The sequence below is a fragment of the Pundamilia nyererei genome, unplaced genomic scaffold (assembly GCF_000239375.1).
Source record: "Pundamilia nyererei isolate P.nyererei 1_Seehausen unplaced genomic scaffold, PunNye1.0 scaffold00308, whole genome shotgun sequence".
NCBI lineage: Eukaryota > Metazoa > Chordata > Actinopteri > Cichliformes > Cichlidae > Pundamilia > Pundamilia nyererei.
Window position 1 is genome coordinate 116,203 of NW_005187709.1, and position 25,203 is coordinate 141,405.

At 43.2% G+C, this 25,203-nt stretch overlaps 1 protein-coding gene across 1 annotated transcript in view; it reads right to left on the reverse strand.

Moving 5' to 3' along the window:
* Nucleotides 1–25,203, reverse strand: part of mecom (MDS1 and EVI1 complex locus) — a 123,404-nt gene that overhangs the window by 23,455 nt on the left and 74,746 nt on the right. Inside the window, exon 3 of the mRNA XM_005751379.2 lies at nucleotides 325–459. Coding sequence (XP_005751436.1) covers nucleotides 325–459 — 135 coding nt within the window. The remainder of the gene's footprint in view (nucleotides 1–324; nucleotides 460–25,203) is intronic.

The window sequence follows — 25,203 nt, forward strand, 5'->3', positions numbered from 1 at the left end:
GTGAGTAAACTAAAGGCAGGGTGGGCCAGCGGCTCTTGGGGCTATCTGACTTAGATCACAATAACACCTTTTAACACAGCAGCACGCAGACGGGACAGCCGTCGGAAAATACAGGGAAGCCTTCTGGCTTTAGAAAAAGGCTGAGTGCATTTTAAATGCTTGATTCATCCTGCCAGACATTTAAAAGACACATCAGCATTTGGGAGTTCAAAATTGAGTCATGCAGATGTTTTCTCCCTCTCTCTTTCCTTCACATCCTATTTATCTCGCACTTTGTTGAGGTTGTTTTGCCAGGTGGGCTGCGAGTGACCCGTCTCCTCGTACCTGATCATCTATCTGGCACGCTGTCAGGTTGTGCTGCTTGGCTGCAGGGGCAAACTGGATGTGCTTCAGCCAGCTCCCGATATCTGGTTTGCTGGCATCCACGCAGAATTTTACATGGCCTGACCCATCCAAGATCTGCAAGGAATGAAAGACAGAGAGAGAGCAAGAGATCAGACTTTGATCAGTATCAGTCCAGGTTACTGTGTCCAAACACTGACTAACCACATACCTCCCACAGAGAAAAGAACTCAAATGTTAGGAGCAGGTCTCTCTCTCTTACTCTCTGACACACACACACACACACACACACACACACACACACTTTTAATATTATTATTATTTGTATTGTTTTGAATATAAGACAGTGAACATTGTATATAAATGAAAAGAAAGAGAAAAAAGCATTCAGTACCAAAGTAATTTCATTATATATCTGAGACCTTTTTAAAGCTTCAGAGGCCTGTTGAAGAATGATGTCATTACCATTTAAGTAATAAAAATGGAAATCATATTCATAAATATTCTTAAGATGCTAAGTGACGTCAATAAGTCAGTACATAAGGAAGACAAAAAAAGCCAAATAGTAGGTTCAGTAACAAATAAAAACATGAATTATTATATGCATTCATTTCATATTAGCAAAGGTTTCTTTCAGTTTCACTTTGGACCGATCGCTCCTTTATTATTTTGTTACAGAAAGGAAGCAAAAAAAAGAAATGTAAAAATCTGCCACAAAATGAAATACATCCCCAAAAAAAATCTATTTGCATTTAACCTGATTCTAGCTGACGTTTAAATTCGTTTCTTTAAATGTAGTTGCAACGAATAAATGAACCAAACGTTACTCATTTTAACTGCAACAAGAACAGTAAAAGATAATAAACTACACACACAATGGCTGTGACAATAATAAACCAGGGGGACAGCTTTGTTCCTCTCATTGGCGAAATCAACAGAAGAGCAACAAACACAATAGAAGTGAATTATCATGCAAATCATATCATCGGTGGACTTTTATCGTTTACAAAATATTCGCGCAGCATTTCCACTCGAACGAATCGCGAGCGCTCTGACATTTTTCATGGCGCGGCTGTAAACTTTACTGGGGAACAAATCAACTGCAGGAAACCGCGAGTGATAAGAATTATGAAGACAAGCCGATTGTTGGGATGCAAAACGGAATCTCTCTCTCAGGGTCACAAATCTGTCTTTATGTCTTTGTGTAACCTGCTGCTGAATAAATATTTAGGTTACATAAAGTCCTTTGTCCGCGCTAAGAGAGCACCTAGTCGTGTATTCTGTAAACTACACCGCAGTCTTTTAACTAATAATTTAAACGTCAAACTTAGTTCAGCAAGATGGATGAGCGAATAAACTCCTAGATGTGCTTTTTCTTTCTCTGCGTGTAAGAAAAAAGAAAGTAAAAAAATAAAAATAAAACCTCAGTGAAGCAGTTTTTATTTATAAAAGTCTGCGTGTTCTTACCGTGGTGACTCGTTTTTTTTAAACTGGCGTGCCACACTTTGAGCCTCTTGGGATAATAACAGCGGTGGTTAACTGAGTAAAAAGTGACACCGTAAAAAAAAATAAAAATACAAAAACATCGCCCTGGGAATTAAAAATAAAAGTAGAAAAATATTTTTTTTGCTAATGACGACTTCTCCAGATTTTTTGACACATTAAAAGAAAAAAAAAAGATCGCTGTGCGGTTGTTTTTCGGTCTCTTCAGGTCTCCAATCCGCGGGACGAGTCGACTTGTCTCGCTGTCTGTGTGTGTGTCTGTGTGCTGTCTCTCACACACGGCTCGCTCGGTAAAAGTAAATCCCTTCTCACTACACTGTCTCACAGACAGCGCCGACTCCGCGCTTCTCCCCTCGCTGTCCCGCAGACGTCGGAACTGAAATCCCCTCCGGTGCATCAACTTGATCCTAACTTTTTTTTCTCTCGCAGCGGTGCGCTTCGAAAGGCTCGTCCGCTCCTCTCTTGTCACCCCTCCTGTCCTGACGCAACCAGGTGTCTTCTAGTAGCCATTCAACTTTTCATTTTTCTCTTCCTCCCCCCCTCCACCACCTCCTCCTCCTCCTCTTCAGCCAGTCGGGATGTGTCGTCTGTGTGATAGCGGAGATATTCGGGGTGGGGGGTGGAGGGGAGATTTCAGGCATCGCCTCCCTACTTTGCGCCTCGCGGATACTTGTGTGTGATGTTTCTCATTCAAAAAAAAAAAAAAGAGAGAGAAAAGAAAAAATAAAGGATGATCCATCCTTATTATAAAAAAAAGAAAAAAGGAGAGGGGACTCCAAGCAGGGAGACTGTCTTTACACATGTATGTCCCCGGAAAGCAGAGACTACTCTCCGCAGTAAATTTTAAAGTGACAGAGGCCCGGGGTTGGAAAGGGTGAGCGGGGTCAGGGAGAGGTCGGGATGGGGGCTTATAAAGGGATGAACTACACACACACACACACACACACACATAGTCTGCACACTTTAATGAAGGAACATACGCATCAAAGTCGTGAATTATTATCCACCTTTTCTTAAACCTCTCGACATTTTTTTGTCGTTATTAAGAACTGAATTTAAAGGGGCTGCAGTGTGTTACACGTTTCTTATTTGAGCTATCTTATCATTCAGACTTGAGCTGTATGCCAGGGGGAACGAGTGATAATAATAATAATATTAGTAATAATAATAGTAATGATAATAAACAGCCTAATTGTTCTCACACACTGAGATCTGGGAATCTCTATACGGGCCATTTGATGCCCATGCGCCACATCTTAGGACCCTGGCCTACTCACCTGCTTTCCAAAGCTCACCTCTACATACAACACAACACATTTACTTTTCAACATCAGCTTGGGTTAGTTATTTCTGAATAAAAAAGAAAAGAAAAAAAAGAACCTTTTAGCTCCGCGTGCGCCTTCGTGCACCTGCTTTGCCATCAAGATGAGACCAAATGTTGGACATTGTATTTCTTGAGTGTGTGTGTGTTTTAATCTCTCAGTTTAAAGCTGAAACTGATACCGTATACAATCTGACAAGGGTAGAGAATAACACAGAAACGTCCTTGTTGTCAGTGAGCGGAGTTTATTAGGCAGCTTATAAAGCCAGAGAGAGCGGGGCTTTGGCTGATGAGAGCAGATGATGATGGATAACTCCTTACACTGTGACATTGACCTTCCATCCCAGATAATACCCATTGTTTTGCGAAATCGCGGAGCAAATGTGCAGGAAGGACAGGAAAAATCATGTGTAAATAAGGCAGGACCCGGCCACCGATTCCCATCGTCTCGCGCGCCTTGAGAACCGAGGAGAGACCCCGGTCCGCCCGGTCATTGATTTCCTGCCTCTCCTCGACTTGTCCATTGTTGGAACCCTTTTTAATTTAGCCATAAATTGGGAAAGCTCAAGTCGAATGAGCTGTTCTATTTTCTTCCTGTCAGGATGAGGGATTTGTTTTATGATGCATTGTGTATTAAATACAAGTAATCTGGGAAAGTGATTGCTTCACAGCCTCTCCGAGTCCTGATCGAGGATCCTGATAGAGAGAGAAGTGCGAGGGGTTTTGTGAAAAGGAGGAAATGTGAGAAAAAGAGGATAAACTCTCGGGGTTTGTGGTATCACCGGGGGTAAATTGGGGTAACGGTGGTATGACCCCCGCACCAACCCCCTCTCACACACACAGACCCACCTACCAACCCACTCCCCATCTCCATGCACGGGCACGTGAAGGAAAAGCTACAATTCTTTTTCCAGTCAGGAGATGGCGTGCTCAGCTGAACTGAACCTCACTAAAGAAGTGTGAGTGGAGACTTGAGAGTTAAAAAAAAAATAATTAGGTGATTCGATTTGTTGCTGCTGTCAAGTGAGCTAAACCCAGCACGGACTTTTGTCATTTCATAATAAAATCCCGCACGACACAAACAAATTCAGAATAAAACCCTGCACATTTGTGACATAATTTGGTGATTTGAATGTCTATTTATGACAGCGCTGAGCAGCTGCACTGCGTCATCTCTACACACACGAGCGATCTAAGTTTGTGTGGATATTTTAGCAAAGGGAAAACAGACTCCAGCTGTCACGCGACAAAGTAATAACACAATAAAAAAATCTATTACAAATAATAATAAAAAAGTGCCCAGCAACGAGCCTACTTTGCTATAAGTCTACTTTTTTTTGTTGACTTTCAATCTTGTGCGCAAAACATCTACACAACAAGGCGTGTAGATGCTAGGTGGGCCATGAAAGATGTGTACGACTTGAATATATAATCACCTGAACGAGCTGCCATAAAAAGCTCTCGAGTCCGCGCTGAACAGACCGATGGGGGTGAATTTAAAACACTTGTTCCTTTAATAAACCGCGAGAATGATTTGCGAGTCGTTGCTCTAATTTATATTTTGTTTGCCGTAAACGCCGTTCTGATGTGCCCGGATTTAATAGACCCGTTTTATCAGAATTATTTCCACGCCTTTGTCATAATGATTGTGACAAACGGTGGGATGGCGAGGTGGAAAAGCTGTTTATCAACAAATTACAAACCAAACACACGCAGGCTTCAGGGTATGTTAGTTCCGACTATATCATGCAACACAGCGTTTCATACTTATTTGATTGGGCAGGATTAAAACGTAGAGCATCCGGATAATGTTTAAAGTGCTGTGAAATTCTTGAAAAGGAGTCTCAAATTGCTCAAACAGGCCCCTTTTTTTGCTTGCGGCTTTCTTGTTTGTTTTTAGGAGTTCGGTCACGCAAAGACAAATTCACACATGCATGTAGACACTTTTTTATTTGTTTATAAGATCAATCAGCTTCATATATTATCTGAGATTCGGCTTCATGAGCTAACACACTTCCTTCTTCTTCTTAAAAAAACCCCATTAAATATCTTTTAAGCATTTTCTTCTATTTAGAAAAAAAAAGAAAAGTGATTTAAGTTTCGGTGCTCTGCAAAGTCAGATGGGACATGCTGGAGAAGAGGGGGGGATTCCCGTGTGGGTTGCAAACTGACTCCAGCAGCAAGCGAACTTGGAGAGCCTATACCCGCTGCAGCCGAGGGGCCACATGGAAACACTGGGAAGGCCTGTGTGGTGCATTCCAGCACATCCTTCAGGAGAGAGCGAGAGAGAGGGGAGAGAAAGAAAATATCGCGGCCAAATCCACATGAAATAGTTCCACTGTTCATGACGAGACCTCCTATTGACACGGCGAAAAGCTGCATTAAGTCTCCATCGTGACTTTATATACCCCCCCCCCCCCACACACACACACACACAACCACCTTTTCCCCTCGCTTTTTATTTCTGCCTAAATGTGGGGCGATTCAATCAAGTGGTTAAAAAAAGTCACCCGGGGCTCAAAGAGACGTCAGGCTCCAGGCGGCACAACACTCTGCGGCTTTGTCTTTTAATTAGCGCATTCATCAGGCAATAGGTGCGCGCAGGAGAATGAGTGGCGCAGTTTCAAGAGTCTTTATTAATAGAGGATGTGCACGGTGCCAATTAGCATTAAAACACGGCGAAGGAAATGAAAGGAGAAAATGTAAATAAAATTTTTTCCTTGGGCCTGGAAGTAGGCCCGTTGTGAGCGGCGTGTTAATCTCCACCTCAGTAATTTGGTTCTGCGGGAGAAGACAGAAGCCCTGCTGCTGTGCCCTGCACTTCATAAATCACTGCTTTATGTGGACAAGGTCAGCACCCTCCCTCCTCCACACCCCCACCTCCATCTCTCTCTACTGGCCCCTCCCGGACCCTCCGCCATGTTTACCCGGCCGCCCGGGGGCTCTCAGGACCAGACCGGCTCACTTCTAATTACTTTGGATTATTTTCATTTGCCGGGGGTCAGGCAGGCATTCCGGCAGAGAGAGCGAGGGATGATTTCTTGACAAATTCTGCGGCCTGCGAGGAACAAGCCCGGTGTGTTTGCTGAATTAGCACATGGTCTTTTTCGCTTTGGCACCGTCTTTGCTTCTCTTTGAGCTCATAATCCAGGGCGCACTCTTTTTTCTCCTTTTTTTTTTAAGAGTAGAGGATTCTTTCATTTGTGTCCTTGTGGGTAGGTGTATTTTTTAATCGTTTTGAAGTCGACACTTTAAAGTTTGAAAGTGTCAAAACTGGGAAGTAACACCAAGCCTCATGACCTGAGTGACCCACTCAGTGACACGATGCCCGACTGAGTGGGATTACTCACGGATTTCTCAGTCGAAGCATTAAATGAAAGAAAAATCATTTCCAAAATGCAAAAATAACAGAATTACCACAAAACGTGAAAAAAACAAACAAACTGAGAGGCAATCTCTGCTGCAGAAGCTGAAGTGCTACAAGGGACAGTAAGGGACTAAACTGTTTCAGACAATCTGAGGAGAGGGCGAATGTGAGATTAGATAAGATGCAAAGCTAACTGGGTTTAGGCAACCTGATGGTGTTGTCTGAAGGAAGCAATGGAGGCCTAAGTGACTTGAGAGTCTGTCAGGCGGAAGAGAAGTGGAGACGGGGCTGAGGGCTGGCAGTGATGTACACAAAGTAGTACAGATTGTGGTAATCACAGACACTTCCTCCACAGAGCCTCGGCATATAGGGACACACTGTATTTGGGCTATTGGGTGTGATAAAGCTGCACAAGTGTCAAAGGTCAGGTTTGTGAAACATAAATTCAGTGGGCACACAGCTCCCATACGCATTGGACAGACTGGAAACTTAAACACCTCCCCACCACCTCCACCTTCAGCCTCAGTGGAGAAGGTGGGGGGAGGTAATTAGAGCATGTTGCCTTTTGCCGCAGGGAGAACAAATTGGCTCTAAAACGCTCATAGATATCATCTTTAAAAGAGGCTTTTTATGTACAAGAGGTAAAAGTGGTATGGAACTGAACACGGCACTTCAGATGTCCAAGTGTCACACATTCATTACATTTATTGAGCTCTCTTCTCACGTTTAAAGTCAGGACTCAGCTGTAACACTGTGACAAGCTGCCTTTGACACACCGTGTCCAATTGGAAGGCTAATATTTTAATGTTGGTGGATATCAGACAAGGACGTTACAGCTTTTCGCTGCGACCGAAGAAAATGATCCCGGCAGCCTTGTGATAACAGCTAACTTGATTCTGAACAGGAAACAACTGAAAATAGATTGATACTTCTCAGAAATCTAAATAAAAAACCCAGCAGCAGATCAAACACAGGCACTCTGTTTCTTCTGCGTATTCGCTTTTATTGGAAGTTTTTTTTCTCAAACTGAAGGGGGGGGGGGGGGAAGCGCTTCTGGTGTCGTAGAGAAAAAAAAGAGGGGAACATGAGTGTATAATGGCTATTTTTATATTCAACTTTGCAAGTAGTCAAAACTGAAAAGTGAGAAAGGAGGAAAGTATTCTTGTGTAAGCAGACTGTGGAAGTGTGTTCAGTCTGTTCATCATGACATATAAAGAAACCCACATAGTTGTGACTCAAGAGGATATTACACTGATTTACATTTCCTGGAGATTTTCACTAACCTTTAATATAACTGCTGCTTCACTCTAACCTAACCTTAAAACCTCTATTCATCTAAAAAAAGCAAAAGACTTATATTTTCAGGTTAACTTAGTCCCTGTAAGGAAGACATGTCCCAGTAATGTGGCTTTCTAAACACATTTAGACCCCCTCCCAACAGGAATACCTGGACCACACGCACATGCAGGCATAGGAATCTGCTACCCAGCACAGCGTACGTGGACATGATTAAAGTCAGAATTAGCTCGGAAAACAACAAATCAGTTGCAACAACCTTAAAATGAAGGAAAGCTGAGCGGCTCACACATAACACAGGAACACAGAGTGGCTCCCATTAAAGGCTTCACTGGCTTTCAGTAGCATCAAAGAGGCCCCTGAGTTAGACTGGGATTATATTTAACCCAGGAGCTTGTTGCACTGCGGAGTACAGGGCACATGCTGATGCTGCTGCCAGAACACCATGCTTCTGGCACCGCTCTGATCCAGAGCTTTCATTAAAATGTGGCTTGGGCACAATTTTCTGCAGGAACACACACATGGACGGACACACACGGAAACAACACAGAAAAAGTCAAAAACAAAAACAACGGAGGAAAAAAAAACGATTGTCATGTCGAGCAGACTCAGTGACGCGTCGTTCATATTGTATGCAACCTTTCTGTCGCTTTTACGATAAAATATCTACAAGGCTGGAGGAAAGTGATGTAGTTGACCTATCGGTGTTAAACCTTTATTTAAGAAGTGAACCTTTAAAGTTTAAGAATCTTTTTTGTTTTTGTGTGTGGGCCCTGCGATGAGAAGAAAAAAAAAAACAGCTCCAGAAGCCAAGCAAGGGGAGAACATCTGCACCGAAGGGACCTACTGGGGTTTGACTGCAGGGTCTAATAGTGCAAACCCCTGAGCCACCATGCTCATATATAATATACTTAAAATTTCAAAATGCTGTAAAATCATATGAGCTCTAGTTTATACTGACACATTGCTTCATGATAAACGTGAACAGGAGCATAATTAATCAGTCTGCTTTAATACATTTGAATACATCTGTGATTTTATTGAAAGTCATCCAGACACAGAGTCAGACTTACATGAATAAATGCAAAGAGTCCAACAAAACTCCTCCTGTTTGTGTATAAGTCTCTAGAAGGCCTGGGCTTGAGAGATTGCAATCTCACTTGGCACATTTCAGTAGTCAGACTTGATATGACCCATCAGACAAGCTCGTCGATACTCCCCAAGTTCATTCAATTCCAAACCAATCATCCCGGTGTCATACACTTTTGGGTTAATATTCTAACTGTGAGGCCCGGCACTAGGTAAAGATAAATCAGCTTTTATGATGGGTTGTTATGGTTTTTATGGCACTGGGGTTGTGAGGGACTGATTTGGGGATCAATCACCTGCAGGTGTCTGGCAGGGGCCGAGGGGCTGTGAGGATCGATTGAGGATCTAGAGCTGTAGTGATGGAATAGAGGTGTATTCGTGTGTGTGTTGAAATTGGGTGCATTTGTTGGGTATGTGTATTAGTTTGTGAAGGCGTGAGAGAGACATAATGATGAAGGTGTGTATGTGAGTGCTTCGGAGACACAGAGGAGATATATCTGGGGCTGCAGCAGTGATGAAGGGCTGCTGGACTATGACCAGACCATCTCAGCTCTTATCAGAGCCCCCACCCCCCAAACCACCCATTCCTCCCACCTCCACCCTTCTCGATCCACTTCTTTATCTTGGTGGCACTTTGGAAAATCTCATTGTCACAGAACATTTAACAAAGACAAAAGTCTCTGGCTGGCAGCTGGAGATGACTGGCCTGGCAGCTACTGTGCAGAGTATCCCTCACACGGCCTCCTTCACTCACGTCTTGCTTTTTCTTTTTCTTTTTTTTTTCCCCCCTGGGAGAGGCCGGCAATGTGGGCAAAACACCGCCAAACATACTGACAAGTCCACGTATATCTAGGTGCACAGACGGCTCGAGCGGCCATCAACACACAGACACAATAATCACCCAGAAGTTTGTCAGTTTAACTCTCTCTTTCTGCTTCCCTGGAAACCATGTTTATGCACATTCAACATCTCCCCTGACTGTCAGACGGCTGCTTCCTCCACGCTGTCAGCACAGCACCGGCTGAAACAAAAGAGGCGGAGAGCGAGGCCTAGGGTTTCTGAATTAGAGGAAGTTGGTGCTGATTACGCTGCCACTGAAGAAGCATTCCGATCCTGTTAACCCCTATGTGAGCTGCCAAACTCCAAACCATGCAGTGAAACCGCACACACACACACACACACACACACACACACACACACACACACACACACACACACACACACACACACACACACACACAGCCCCACCCCGAGTGCCCTCTCCATGCACACAAAAAACATTTCCTCCTCTTGTCTGTTCTTTCCTTTCGCTTCTTTAATGATAATCCTTTGCTTCTTCTGTCCTAGATCTTTCTACATCCATTCTTTTTTCAGCTTTTTTTTGTCTCCTCTCTGATGTACTTTGCTCTCTATCATCCCCAATACAGCAGTTGGCTCTCGTAGGAGGAGGGAACATTCCACCTTCACACCCTTACCTCTCTATCCCTGATGAATGTCTTCACTCCACTTGTTTATAAGCTAGAAGGGGTTATTCATAATCAAGCCCAAGAGAGTATGTACACACTGTGGACATCCTGATAGAAAGCAACGTATTAAATTTCTGTTTGTTTGACAGGAGCGCTGTCTCTCTCCTTCTCCTTGACAGGAAGACCCCCATCCATCCAAGCCGGGGCGCGACCCCAGCAGCACTCCCCCCTCTTTCTCTCTCTCAAGAGCTAACACATATTAAGTAAATGAAGAGTCTCTTCAGGCCAGCGGGAGATAAACGAGCTTCTTAAACATTTTAGGAGTGGCAGTTTGATCTGGTGCTGGTGGGTGTTTACGACGTAACTGCAGCAGAGTTGCGTTTGTGATGTTACCCATCTAAGTGTGTTTATACTGAAGGGAAGATTGTCCCGATCTTCAAGCCAGGTGCTGAAGCTCTGTGTCTGTTTGAGATGGAGGGTATGCTTATGCCTGCTGGATGTGTGTGTGTACATTCCCTTTAAGTGTGTGCGGCTCCTAGGCCAAATCCTGTTCAGACAGGCAGACGGTGTGTTTGTCCACATCCCAAGCAGGAGCAGGTTCATGTTAGGGTGTCTGCTCTGATTCTACCCCAAGCTTTTCCTCCTGTCTTTCTGTCTCTTTCTCTTTTCTATCTTTCTCTCTGTGATTATTGTCATTGTGGTTGTTTAAAAAAAAGAGAAAAAAAGAAAGAAAAAACACTAGCAGGGGGAAGTGTAGAAGGGGGGTGGAACTGGGGAGGGGAAGCACGACAGAGCTGAGGTGGCTTGGTGGCAGTGGTGGTGGTGGGGAGGGCTATAAGGCCCCGAGGGTGGGTATAGGGTTTTGGTGAGGGCTCGGGGGTTGGTGGTGAGGTGTGCTTGGAGAGAGGGCCCTGGTGTAATCTCAGTGCTGAATAGACGGAGCTCTTAATAGAATCCCGTCGTCCGGCTGCCACCGAGAGAAACAAGAGCTGTAATGGATGGGCTCAGCTCTAGCTCCCACTTTCCCCCCTGTGACCCCTGCGTTGGTCAGAAGTAAGAGCTAAAGAAGCATTGTAGCCTCAGGCCTGATTGAATGGGGAGGGAGGGAGGTGGCGGTGGCAGTGGTGGCAGCGGGGGTGGAGGGGGTAGCCGCGCTGATAGACCAATTTCCCACTACTGCGAGCAGCAGGGCTTGATTGATGAGGGCTGGTGCTGGTGAGAGGAGGCCCATCACATGCGATCACATAAATACTTATTCAGCTCGAATTGGGCCTGACAAGCCTTACGACAGCTTTGTGCTGTCACAGATATCATTGGAAGGAAAACGCTCCATTAATCATGTGTAATTAACTTTTCCAAAGGGAGGTTCGGCTTGGAACCAGTACTAACCCACTCAGTACCCAGATAAAAAATTTCAGCATCTTAACTGGGATTGGAGAGGTCTTATTAAAAACTCGAACCAGTTTCCCTTGAGCCGCCCCGTTTGTACAGGAAACGGCTTCATTAGTATCGGTTTAGGACTCTAATGGGCTCAATACAAAGCCTCCTCTCTCAAACCCAGCCGTGTTCAGTGGCCTTACAGTGCAATATCCTGTGAGCGCACACGCCCATAATGTTCCCTGTTTGAAGTCAGAGCAGAACCCATCTGAACGCCTGCCACTGGTTAACTACCTTGACCCTCCCATAAAGTAGTGTGGAGGAGTGAATGTTGGAGAGCCCAACAAGCTGCGTGGTGTCATTTTCTCTTTCTGTCTTTCTGTCTTTAGGTAAAAGGTACCCTACCCATGGGAGTAAACTGGACCAGGGCCCCCTTTGTCTTAAAGCAGCGGACCAAATGATCTGCCACACATAAACACATATACACAAACACGCACCAACTGATGAATGCACCGACCGAGTGCAAAATCTAATCTGATCAGCAGTCCTCCTTCAGCATTCTAATGCTGCCCACCTGCAGCTTTGTAGCTACACAGATGAATGTAATGTAAGCAGTTGCAATGGAGAGAGACAGAAAACAATAAAGGGCTAAACAACCATGTACCTTGACCTGAAACTGGATTCCAAGTTCTTTCAGGAAAATCAGATAATATCTTAGATACACCGAATGATCCGAAAGTACATTTGGTTCCACAGTTAAGAATGCACGAGATGTAGATGCGACGTAGTTATGTCAATGGATCAGGCATCAGGAATCATTTTCACCAAACATTTTGACTCTCACAGTGTACCGTGTGATTGGTCTACACTTTTAAATAACCAAGGGTGCTAAATTCAGGTGATAAGAGTATTTTCTTAAAAATGTACTGCCGTTGTGGGGTGGGACTCAGCATAGAGGCATAGTCTATGATTTCACCACACATCCTGTTTTTATCAAGTGCACCGTTGGTTCTTGAAGGCATCATGTTTCTATGATGGAATTCAGACGTGGTCATCACATGCTTCAGTGCACACTGCTCATTAAATTATATCATTTACCTGAATGGAATAAAGTCAAGAGCAAAGCTTGTATTTTGCCAGACACGCTTAGGCATCAACCTCACAAACACGTACACAGGACCTTTCGAACTCAGTCATCTCTCTTCTCCTGTTGGTCATCGGTGGTCATTTCCTCTAGACATCATCCTCACTGTTGCACAGACTTGAATCATTTCCTTCCTGTTAATTATCTCTGTCTGGACGTCTGAGAGAAAGAAGATACACTACAACTTGTTGAACTAGTTAGGAAGATACCACACGTATTGCAGCGCAGTATGCTCATCATTATTAAACAAAGTTATACAATGACCAAAGATAATGCTACCCACAAAGAAATAAGGGCTACAAGAACATGAGGAGGAGGATATAAATGATTGGGATCTTTGTGAGGTACACGGTGAGGAAAAACAGCTTTAATTATTGGCTGCCCTGGTCACCTCTCCAGAGAATCATTAATTAAAGTTGAAGTCCTTAAGGTGCTTATTCAGAGTGTCTAAACCAGATTAAAGGCCTGTAAAGTAAACTAGAGACAGGTTCATTTATCATTATGTACTTTACACTGACGAGTGACTTTTTTTCCCTTATGAGTTTTTAAGGTAACGTCCTCTTTAAACAATGGATTCTAATTAATTAATTCTTTGTAATCCCAACCAGCAAAACTCAACAATAAAAGCATAAACTGAGTTTATTGTGCATTTGAATGAAAGTGATGAATTTTTGATGTTATTACACTCAGGCCATTATATCCAGATTCTCCTGAGAATCCGGATATAATGTGTAGATTTTCTTTCTCACAGACAGCACACAGCAGGAAACACACAGTGCGCCTTAGAAACATTCAAACTGCTGGAAATTGTCTGTGTGGTTTAGGCAAAAGTCCTTGTGACCTTCAGCAACCGCTACAGTCTGAAATTCAGATGTATGAAATTAAAACTTTCATTGGTAAGTTGGTTTGGATTTAGTGAATGCACATTTTCCCTAGCGACTGCTGGTTGCCAGGGGGTTACTGACCAGTCTGCAGCGCTGTGTGACTTTAGCTTGATGTTCTTACATGCACCTCTGCTAGAATAAAATGGCTTAAGTTAAGATTAACTGCACTTACTGACAGAAATTCAAAGTGTTTTTAGTTTATCAGTTTGCTCTCTGTTGCTCTCCTGACATGATAATTTTGACTAATTAGATGAAAGTTGTGGTGGTGGTGCTTTGACACACAGTGTGAGGTAATATTAAGACTCAACCCATCACCAACGTGTCATATATGGATGCCTGATCAGGAATTTCAATACGGTGCACCCTAATAGGATTTCTTTTTCAAGATGTTGGGTTAATCTTAGGATACTCTATTTTAAGTTAAAATAAGACCTTTTCTTAAATCTAAAGCTAGACCTCTACACCTTTAACATATGCCTGTAGTTTTGTGATAACAGGTTGGTTTTTGTACATAAACCTCTGAAAAATCAAGTTTTTCATGCTCCTTATTCTGACCTGTATGAGGATTAACAGCCTGGGTATTAAAGAAGAGTCAAGGGAGAATGGGCTGTATGCATGAACAGTTGAGAGGTGACAATCTCAAAGACACAAATAAGAGAAAAATTAAGTCTTCATTCTCAGGGAGAAACAAACAGGAATGCATATGTGAAACCGCATTCAATTATGTTGGTGGAGATGTGGAACAGTTCCACAGACGGGTAGTTAAAGGCATACTACAACCAGACGAGGAATAAGTTGGAGAGTGTGATAGAAAAGAGTCACTGGGTGAAAGGTCAAATACATTCACTCAGCTTAATTTGACTTATATATAGCAAATGCAGAAAAGCTCATCTGCTCTCATACTGGCCTTCCTCTCACTCAAAAGCAGGGCTTCAGCTCTCACTTATTACCAACAATGCCCCTCATTCTCTCAAAACTGTATTTAATTGACAATTTTCATGGCTTTCCTGTGAGACGTGTTCATAAACTGTTCAAAGAATCCAAATTGCCAGATGACACAATAACACTGCCTATTTCTCATTGTGCACATCTGGAGTCGGGCTTGGGTCTCGTCAGTCTCATTTGGCACAGCTGAAGGAAAGTAGCGATTGTTAAAACCCTTTAAAATAAGCTATCCACTGTCAACTGGAAGGGGACAGCAGACTGGCTCAAAATCGTTTTTTTCCCCCCTCTCATTTACTGATGGGACTTTGCTAAAGGGAGACATTGGCCACTGCAGTTGGTTTGTCAAGAACAGGCCATTGGCAAAGCTTATAGCTCGGGTTGTGCTCTTAGCCTGGGCTTTGCCCCCTTCAGACAGATGCTAGCTAAGTTGAAGAATGGAAAGAGGAGAGAAGAGGAACGTGAAGAGGAAGAAGGCCTTCTTGGTAAAATGGCTCTCAGTGTTAATCAGAGACTTCACAAGAGCCAGAGTCATCACCTCAGGACAGAAAGACTGAGAGAATGAGGGTAGGCACAGAGGTGAGGAAACGAGAGATGACTTTAATAAGAGATAGACAGCAAGATGGAGAGGAAAGGAAGGAGGCGAGGAGCGCCGGCTACATTCCTGTGGCCACAGCTGTGGGAGCTGCAATCACTAAAATGTAGCGCTGTCTCAGTGCTGGAGATTTCTGGACATGTTACAAACGAAATAAAACAGCACGACATGTCTGTTTTTTGAATCAAAGAGGAGACTAGCAATCAACATGCTGGGGTTTACACTACCTCCCTCCCTCCTTCATTCTTGTCCTCCCTCCATCCTTCTCTCTGGCTGACTGTCAGTCCCTCAGTGGAAGGGATGACCCCTTCTCTGTCTCTATATTTGCCCCTCTTTGTTCACCACTGGCCAGTTAAGGCAGGCATCTGAGGCTGAGGCCATCGATCATTGGCCTGACAGCGGGCCCCAGGCAGAGATGGCCCTGTTATTTGGACTCTGTGATGACTTCCTCAAAAAGGGGCCCCTCCTTCCCTCATAGGGCTGGCATGGTTGAGGTTTGGTTTGGAGCCTCCATACCTTCTCTGTATGTCCATAGAAAACACATCAAACTCACTGGCTGCATGTTTGGGTCACGCTAGGGTTAGCAAGACAGATAGAGTGTGGAGTGGGAGTAAAATAGGTCGAGAGAGCTGGAAGCTTGCTGTGTTTGAATCTACTTGGTAGCTTCTCCAGTCCCTTGGAGAACTGCAATGAAGACTTTGGCAGCAGTAATAACAGAAGTCAACACAGTAGATTTGAGAAAAGGAAACAAAAAAGCAACAGCTGGAGTGCCTCATTTGTGATTTGTCTGTGTTCTGTCAGACAAGACACAGCAACACTACTTGCTAAAGTACATTTTAAGCCATTATTTAGATCTTTGTGCATGTTTGATTTAGGTTTGCTCCCCCTCCTTCTTCTCACATGACAGTGTGTGAATGTCCTTAAAAAGATGTTAAAAAACAAGGCTTATTCCTCGCACTTTACTACTTTGCTCCTCCAATGCATCCCTTCCCATCATTCTGCCTCCTCCTCAACTCTTTAGCTCAACACCCCCTCCCCTCTGTTCTCCCGTCTCCCTCCCCACACTCCCTCTCTGGCACTAGACAGCGACTTTGTAGAGCAGCAGTTGTACTATTGTCTTGCTGCTCACATCGCATCATCATTACAGTTGGCTATAATTGAAAACAGGAGTCTTTCTATTAGGCTACATGGTGACACGGGTATCTGTCTCTTCTGATATTCCCACACTGGCTAATTTCCTCCCTCATCTGCATTCAGCAGAGCAGAGGCAAGAGAGCATACAGTGGATATGGACTCTGATAAAGACTCTGATAACTTTATGGTGATGTACTCCCACTTGCATACTTTTATATATAGGAAATGTATCAAACTTTGAAAAATTACAGAAAAAAAACATACTTCAAAATTTATTTCATGGCCTTAGCTGAGATTCATCCCTTCCATGTTTTATGTTCTTTTTGTTCTTTTTAAAAAAAAAAAATCTTTCTAGCCTAGAGTCTGTGCAGTAAATGCTTGCCATAATGCTAAGCCCGCCTAACAAAGGGTGCACACACTTCATTAGCACTGTCCGTGAGAAGGAAGGAATCTTACACATGGAATCACTCCTGAGCTCCCGTCTCAGGCTACTGCTGTGCAGAGCCTGGACTCGCTGGCTTCCTTCCTTCGAAATCCTTCTGGCCCCTGCCTAAACACAATGCACAATTTGTTCATATCCCGCACCAAAGAAAAGGGAGATACACAAAGCGCAGGAGATAAGGTTTCAAACTGTCTTTGCACTCGCAGGTGTGGAACTTTTAAAGCATTAAAAACGTGATTTAGTCCCCCGCCCCACTACCCCCTCCCTCTCCTCCTAAGCTTTCTTTTAAAATAAAAGAAGTGACCTGAAGGATCAATGGATGATGATGATGATGATAATGAAGAGGAGGGTGTAAGATAAGTTAATAACTGGGTGAGAGTTTAGGGAGTGGAGTCCACATACAAACCGAAGAGAGCTCGTTTAGCTTCTGTCTCACATTGCATCACGCTGCCCTACACCTTAACACTAACACTTTGCTATTGCTCTCTCAAACTCTTTGCCTTTGCCCTGTTTCAATGGCATCAAATGGCTCGAGTGGACAAAAGAAGAGAGGGAGTGCTTCCAGCTGCCAGACTATGGCCACCATGGTACACCCCACTACTATGAGCATGCCATTGACCTTCAAAAACAGCTATTTTATTTTACTAATAAACACAAGTTGACTAAAATAGTTTTATTTTTTTTCAAAAAACCCACTCAACATATCCACAGCTCCATATTTTTTCAGCTGTCGTCCTGTGAAGAACATGAGGATTGGTGTCCTTTTTTCATGTACTTTGGAATAGGCTTCTTCTGTTCCTGTACTGAAGGTGGAGTCAGTCTGGGTTTTTTCTTCTTCTGATTTTTATCTGTTTGTTTGTGCAACGCGTTACTGAGACAAAACCTGAAAAAACATACCTTTATAAGTTATATAATCTCTCTTGTGTCTGTTAATCAAATATGTAATGTCCATTCTTTTTCACTTCTTACCCCATCAATAGTTGCTCTTGTTCTTTTGCATGTCGTGCACAGTCATGCTCCTCTGTTGCTTTATGCCTGCCTCCTTTTTGGAATTACCCAGTGCAACTATCCATCAATCAGTCCATCCACCCATTTATCCATCCACTTGTTCATCTGTCCATCCATCTTTACCAATATGAAGGGCTTTAATATGATGAGTCCTTTGAGTCCAAGCACGGCTCAGTCATTTGCTGTCTCTGTCTCCATTACTCTTTGCTATTGGTCCCCTGGGTTGTCACAGTGGCTGCAGAAGTGGCTGCTTTTCTTCCGCTATTATCACATAAGACTTGTTATATCTGAGATGTAATTGCACGCAAGTGAGGTAAGTGTGTTGGAATTATCAGGTACAGGCTACGAGGCAGGAAAATAAATATCCTCTGTCCTCTTTATCTCTTTCTGGCACGCACATGAACACTCTCAAACACACAGAATTTGGTCAGCCCTCACACCTGCTTTCCCCTTGACTAGGTCACTAAGTCCATATCTCTCCTTGGTGGTGTAAACTGTGGGTGAATCACTGTCAAATATTGTCTCAAGATTTTCTCTCTTTCTTTCTTTCTTCTTCTTGTCTCTTTGTCAGTAAATGACTCTTATCACTCCTACCATGAAGGCCCTTTCTTCCCTTACTCATATCCGAAAGAGCGGAAAAAAAAAAGAGAGCCGAGTGCCTTTCAAAAACCAAAACTTCATTGAGACCACTGGTCTGTGTACATTCCACAAATTTGAACAATAACTTATCAGAGGCGAAAGAAGGAAGGGCAAAAAGAAAGAAAGCACATATGAAAGAAAGGATAAAAGGCAAAAATGTGAGGAGATAGGGGTAAGGAGGTGAAGAGGTGATCTGTGTGTATAAGGGATCTGCTGATTTGGCTTCCTCAATCCCTCTTGGTCTTCGAGGTCAACGTGAGGTTTCTCGATAGTTGTCAACAAACTTGGTGTGTGCTGAGTTAACATCCATCCATTGCACGCCTAAAATGAATGGGTGTGCGTCTGTTAATATTTAGAAGAGAAGAAATTGAGCAGATACATTTAGAAGTGCCCCTTGAAGTCTTTATTACATGCCAGCTTGCTCAACTTGCAAATCTGCTCCAAAGCAAGGTGCTATAAATTTACAAAATATACGTGCAACTTAATCAGAAAGTAGAGCTTGTTGGCAAACTTGATATTCGAATTTGAGGCCGTTTCTATGAGGCTGCAGTTCAAAAGAGATTAGATATGCACTATTTAGTCATGCAGTCCTTGAGCCGGAATCAGTTGTGAGGGAGATCATTCCAAAGGAAACAGGATCTCATCTGAGGTGATCCAGATCAGAGACCAGCTCGTAAAACTGTCCTCCCTAATGGATCACCTCATTGGAACGCATGCACTCGCACAGCATAGATGCAAAGATGTAGACTCACGTTCACACAGACAGCACAGTGTATCCGAATACACGTAAACACGTAATACAACCATATAACCAAAGGCTAACACGCTCCCCCTTCGTTTAAACCCACATGTGCGCTCTCACCAACACGGCCTGTTAGGAGAGAAGTTGAAATTTTAAGCTTGCAAATCTATAATGTGCAAATTCAAGTAAATTGTTTACTGACCCGTGTCATATTTGCATGTGTGTTTCAAGGCAAACAGGGCAGTGTGTACTGCTCCTATGATGTGGATTGGCTCTCTCGGGGGATCACACACACACATTTACACCCTCGCACACACACCAGTAACATTCCTTCCTGCCCTCTCTGGCCAAGCCCAGAGCTTGACCTTTCTGTGTCACTCAATCCAACAGGCAATATTTGCTTTCGTCATCATAAATATTAAATATGTGCAGAGGCAAATATTTGGGTTTGGCGACCTCGAAAGTGGTAAATGAATTAATGTATTCACATGAAGAGAGCCGGGGAGTCAGGGTGTTCCTGCACACACGCAGCCTTTCAGCCTTTCCAGCTCCTTACGGTAAAGGCCTGTCAGTGGTCACGCAGGGAAAGACCCACAATTTCTGAAAAAAAAAGTCATGGTAAATGACTCAAATTTGGAGGTCACTGAGTGGTAAATTCTTTTCTGTTGTTATAGTGTGTCACAACTGCATGCAACGCTAAGCCAAGTTAAGAAATACATGTACCATTTGACATAACTGCACATGCAATATTAAAACTACTAAAAAGAGTGCTACTCTGCTCAGTATAGAAACTCATCAGCCACCTCATTAGTTACATCTTGGAAGTACCAGGTTTTATTTGGCATCAGGGCTGCATTAATTCTTTGTGGCATAGATTCAGTAAGATGCTGGACCAGTTCCTCTGAGACTGTGGTCCATATGATGGCATCACTCAGTTGCTGAAGATTTGTCAGCTGCACATTCGTGATGTGAATATCCTGTTCTACCACATCCCAAAAGTATTGTATTTGACAGAGATCCAGTGACTGTAGATTGCACTTTCACCTTAGAAAATCAGTTTGGGATGATTAGAGATTTGTAAGATGGTATGTTATCCTGCTGCAAGCAGCCATCAGAAGATGGGTAGACTGTGGCTACAAAGGAATGGACATGGTCACCAACAATACTCAGGTAAGATGCGGTGTTTAAACTGGCACTGAATAGCTCAAAGTGTTTCAAGAAAATATCCCCCATACCATTAAACTACCATCAGCCTGAACTTTTCATATAAGCCGGCTTTCATGCCCTTTTTTGTCAAATTCTGACAAACAGTCATCAGATTAGGCATTGTTTTTTCTCAGTCTTCTATTAACAATTTTGGTGAATCTGTATACATTTTTGGTGTGGTCTTCTGCTGCTGTAGACCGTGTGCTTTAAGGCTTCAACGTGTTCCGTGTTCAGAAATGCTCTTCTGCATATCTTGGTTCTATCGAATGGATTTTTGAGTAACTATTGCCTTACTATAGTCTGCCTTCCTTGAGGCTATCTGGAACTCTCCTCTGACCTTTCGAAAATCAACAAGCCCTAGAGAACTGCCACTCTCTGAATATTTTCTTTTTTCAGACCATTCTCTGTAAACCCTAGGGATGGTTCTGTGGGAAAATCCCAGCAGGTCAGCAGTTTCTGAAACACTCAGACCAGCCTGTCTGGCACCAACAGCCACGCCATGGCCAAGTCACTTAAATGATATTCAGTTTGAATTTCAGCTGGTCATCTTGACCATCTCTGCATGCCTAATTGTAATGAGTTCCTGCCATGTGACTGATTGATTAGATATTTGTGATAACGAGCAGTTTAACAGGGGTACCGAATGAATTTACCAGGTGATTGTAATTTCTAATGCTTTTCTCCAGTGCTGATTCACAGGCTTAATTTTCAAGGCTTTTCAAACATCCAAAAAGAATCAAATGCTTACAGTGAAATGTAAATGATATAACTCCTTCAATTGTTTGCAGAGGAGGTGATTTGTGCACAACAATTTCACAAAAATGTAAATAATAGTCAAAATTTACAGACATGGACTTAGTACAGGTGATTCTGCAAGCTGTTGCACTTTCATAACATCTAGTGTTATCCGAGGTCCCTAAACTCTGATTTTGTCTTAAAAGTTGACAATTTCATATTTTTTCCCAGGCTTAATCAAATCTTACTGCATAAATAGTACTGCATATCTTGTGGGAAACTTTGTGGGCTTTTCAAACATCTTTATGTCGATTTGTAATATATGTTTCTATAAAGGGCTTCTGCTTTTTTAAGTTTTTGGTTGTATTAACAAAACCCCTGATCAGATAGCCAAAGGTATCTAATGTGGTCAGTGTAATGGTGACAAGGGGGATGGGGGCCCAGCAAGATGACTAATCTGAGAAGAGTTGTCAGAAAGGCAGTCCAACGATGACCCTGGCCTCTGTGTATAATTGTGCCCTCTGACCCACTGGACATCCCAAATCACCAATCCAAACAATCAGAGTCCCTAGTAGGTACCCAGGGAAAAGCCCTGAAAAGCACACCAGTCTGTCTTTGCCCTGGTTCTCACATGTGCAGTCCCTCTGAAAGTTTCATATACATGGCTTTAGGAAAGCTAGAAACCCTCAGTGCAGAATAGATGCGAGTTTGATCTACAGCTGAATCAGTCTTTTCAAAGTAGGGACATTCCAAAGTGATGCCCATCAGTAATATTTCCTTTGGGGGCTTTGAACATTTTGTATGAGTGTCTGGTTTCTGTGGACATAATTTTTTTTTCACTACTGTGAAAAAAATCAAACAAAAAAAGCAAAACAGTATTGAAACACTACAGGTGTGTAGTTGAGTATACACAAGTATACCCAGTTTACTCACAGTTTACCCACAATTACTTCAGTGTATTTGTAACTACATATTAGGCTAGACAAGAATCATCAAAAACTCATCGGTGATGCAGCCTGTGTGATCCTATGGGATAAGTTCCAGTTTTCTCTCTGTACATTCTATATGTGATACATCTGGGTCTCTGCAAAAGCAAAACTAAAACAGGAAGGAATCAGACATTTATCCTGGCAATGCTGATTTAACTGTCATCAGTTTTTTTTCCGGATAGGGTAATCACTTTAACTGTACTCATTCAGTGACTGGACTCAGCTCATTTGAAGCACAGTTCACCTGACCGTCTCTCTTGTCTGCTCTGACATGAATGCAAGGATGCATTCCAGTTGTCCCTAATTACAAACAGAACATGCTCAGGGAGACTGAGTTCCCATCTTGTTCTCTCCAATGTTCAGGACAGGATAGAAGCACTCAAAGGAAGAGAGGATTTTATGGAGGGTGGGAGGCTCATACATTGTTGTTGGAAGGGTCTGAAGTGATGGACCTCCTGGAGTGTCTGACAAAGAACTCAACAACAGAGAGATGCACTGCATCAAACCAGGGGGACAAGAGGGGTTCAAAAGTGTTCTTTCCTGGGTCCTTTCAGCCTGGCATCCCAGCACCCTGGCCCAGCAGGGGGACAAGCTTCTTCACACAAACACAGTGGGAGGATGAGATGATTGGACAGTGAAGCACTACAATAGAGGGGGTAGAGGGAAGCTCTGAAAGACAGCGTGGAAATGAGAAACATGACACACATAATACTACAGTCATTGTACTGGGAGAGCGTCCGTTGCCAGTAACTGATAATGGTCATGGCAGCTGCACTGGGTTTGTATGATGCTCCTTTAACAACTTGTGTTTTGGGTTAAGATGGACTTTTATGTACATCTCACATGCATATTCTTCCTCCTTTTTGTTTAATGCTCGACCAGCTTCAAGAAGCTTCTCATACAAATTTTTCAGAGATCACTGTCACTGAAGCCACTGATGAGCACTGCGAATGTAGCTGCCATTCATCACAATTCAGTATTGATGGAAACGCCAATCTGAGCAGCGCCAAGCCAAGCTGTGCTCTGCCAAGCCAAAAACTGCCTGGCGTTGTAACCCTTCCAGGCATGCCAGAGGAGAGCATAATATGAGTCAGGTCCAACCTCTCTTTTGGGTGCCAAGAAGAACTCCATGTAACCTAAAACACTGACAGGGAGCCAGTCCGAATGTGAATGTCCTCAAAGAAAACCAATAAAACAAGACTGTCATTGTGGCATCCCAGAGACCAGACAGTTCAAGAGGGACTTTTAAAATCCACTTTGTAGCGTATACATCTAGCCTTGACTGAATTAGATGGTTTACATTGCATGGTTTACATGCAACGATAACCTAAAAATACCCTTCACAAGCAACTGTTTTGAAACCCCAACACATCTGGTCTTTCCCTCTTTGTGTGGTTTATCTGTAAATGCTCTCCCCGTCCTGTCTATTTGTGCATCTGCTTGTCTGACTCAGTGTCTGTCATATCTGTACACCTGTCAACATTTAATAAAGGACAGCTCTAAAGTAATTTAATCTAAAAGCTAAGGACCCTAAATATTCAGTGGTTGTTTGTATACATGCTGACACTCAGTTTTTTGCAAAATAGAAAAGCCTGTATATAAAACCAAACACACACACATTCATCTCAGTCCAGTGCGGGCAATGCGTGTCATCTGGATCACCAGCTGCTCATCTACAAGAGAGGCAAGGCTGGGAAAGGCTCAGACGCAGAGATGACTATTTAAGTGTTTGTGCTTCGGCGTCTTAAATGACAGCGTTCCAAGGAAACGAAATCTGTTTTTTTGTTTGTTTTAATAGAAACATTTAATTAAGCAAAATGATCCTAACAGGTTACAGCTGTGCTCCCCTCTCTTGCTTTTGCCTTTATTGCGTGTGGGAAATCCATTTCCACTTTATTCAGGCTGTCTCAGATTTATAGATTTTACAATTGTCTCCTCATACACTCAGCACTTCCTATGACTTCTGTCTTCTGCCAGGAGCCTGGCTGACACTTGGAGAGTTTAACAGCAACATTAAAACTCTAAATTGTAAATCTTAATCAGCTGGTTAGAGTTATTGTTGGCTCAGGGAAAAAAGTGCCATTAAAATATATTTTCTGATGAATTTCGATATGTATGTAAATAAATTCCCTGTCCACGTACTCTATTATAGGCAAACAAGGGCAATTCTATAATAGTGCAGAATACTTTTACTAATGTAGGATCATCTTTTAAAATGCATTTTAAATGAACTTCCACACAAAACCCTGCAAATGTGGCACGCATACTGTCAAGCATAAATTAATATTGCTGCTATGTCAGTGTGTGCTGTGTGCAGTCTGCATTTTACATGACGTAAGACACGCATTGTGATGAGCTCCCATCACCATGGATTAATGCTTCTAACCTACACAGATACCCCACAAACACACAGACACACACACGGACACACACCAGTTAAGCTCAGCTTGGCCTGCTAGCCTTATGGCTGTAATTGAGAGTTAATGACGCAGTTGGATCTGTTCTTTACTTCATATTAAACAGAGCCTGCTGCTGCTGCCTGGCTGTAAAAAAGCAGCCCACCTCCCCTTCTCCTCTTCTTCCTCCTCCTCTTAACCCTCTCCTTCTCTCCTACCCAATAATAACCCTACCTGCAGCCCTCCACACTCCCCCTCGTCCCCCCGACATTTAAGAATCTGATTTAAGAAGTGAATGGGCCGTTGATGATCTCCAGATTTAGGCTACTGTGCATGCATCCTCTTGTCCACCCACATCTCTCTTAAAAAAAAAAAAAAAACAACCTAAAAAACACAGATCTACTGTAACCACGCTTGCACACACGCCCAAATGGCACATCTGTGAACAAAGACCCCAATGTACAGCAGGACGACAGGAGCTCTGGCACAAGCCGCGCCACAGCTACCTGATAACAGATCGGCTACTCTTTTTAGATTTTCCCCTCTCCCCTCTTTACAAGACACTGGCGAATGAGAAGCAACAGGA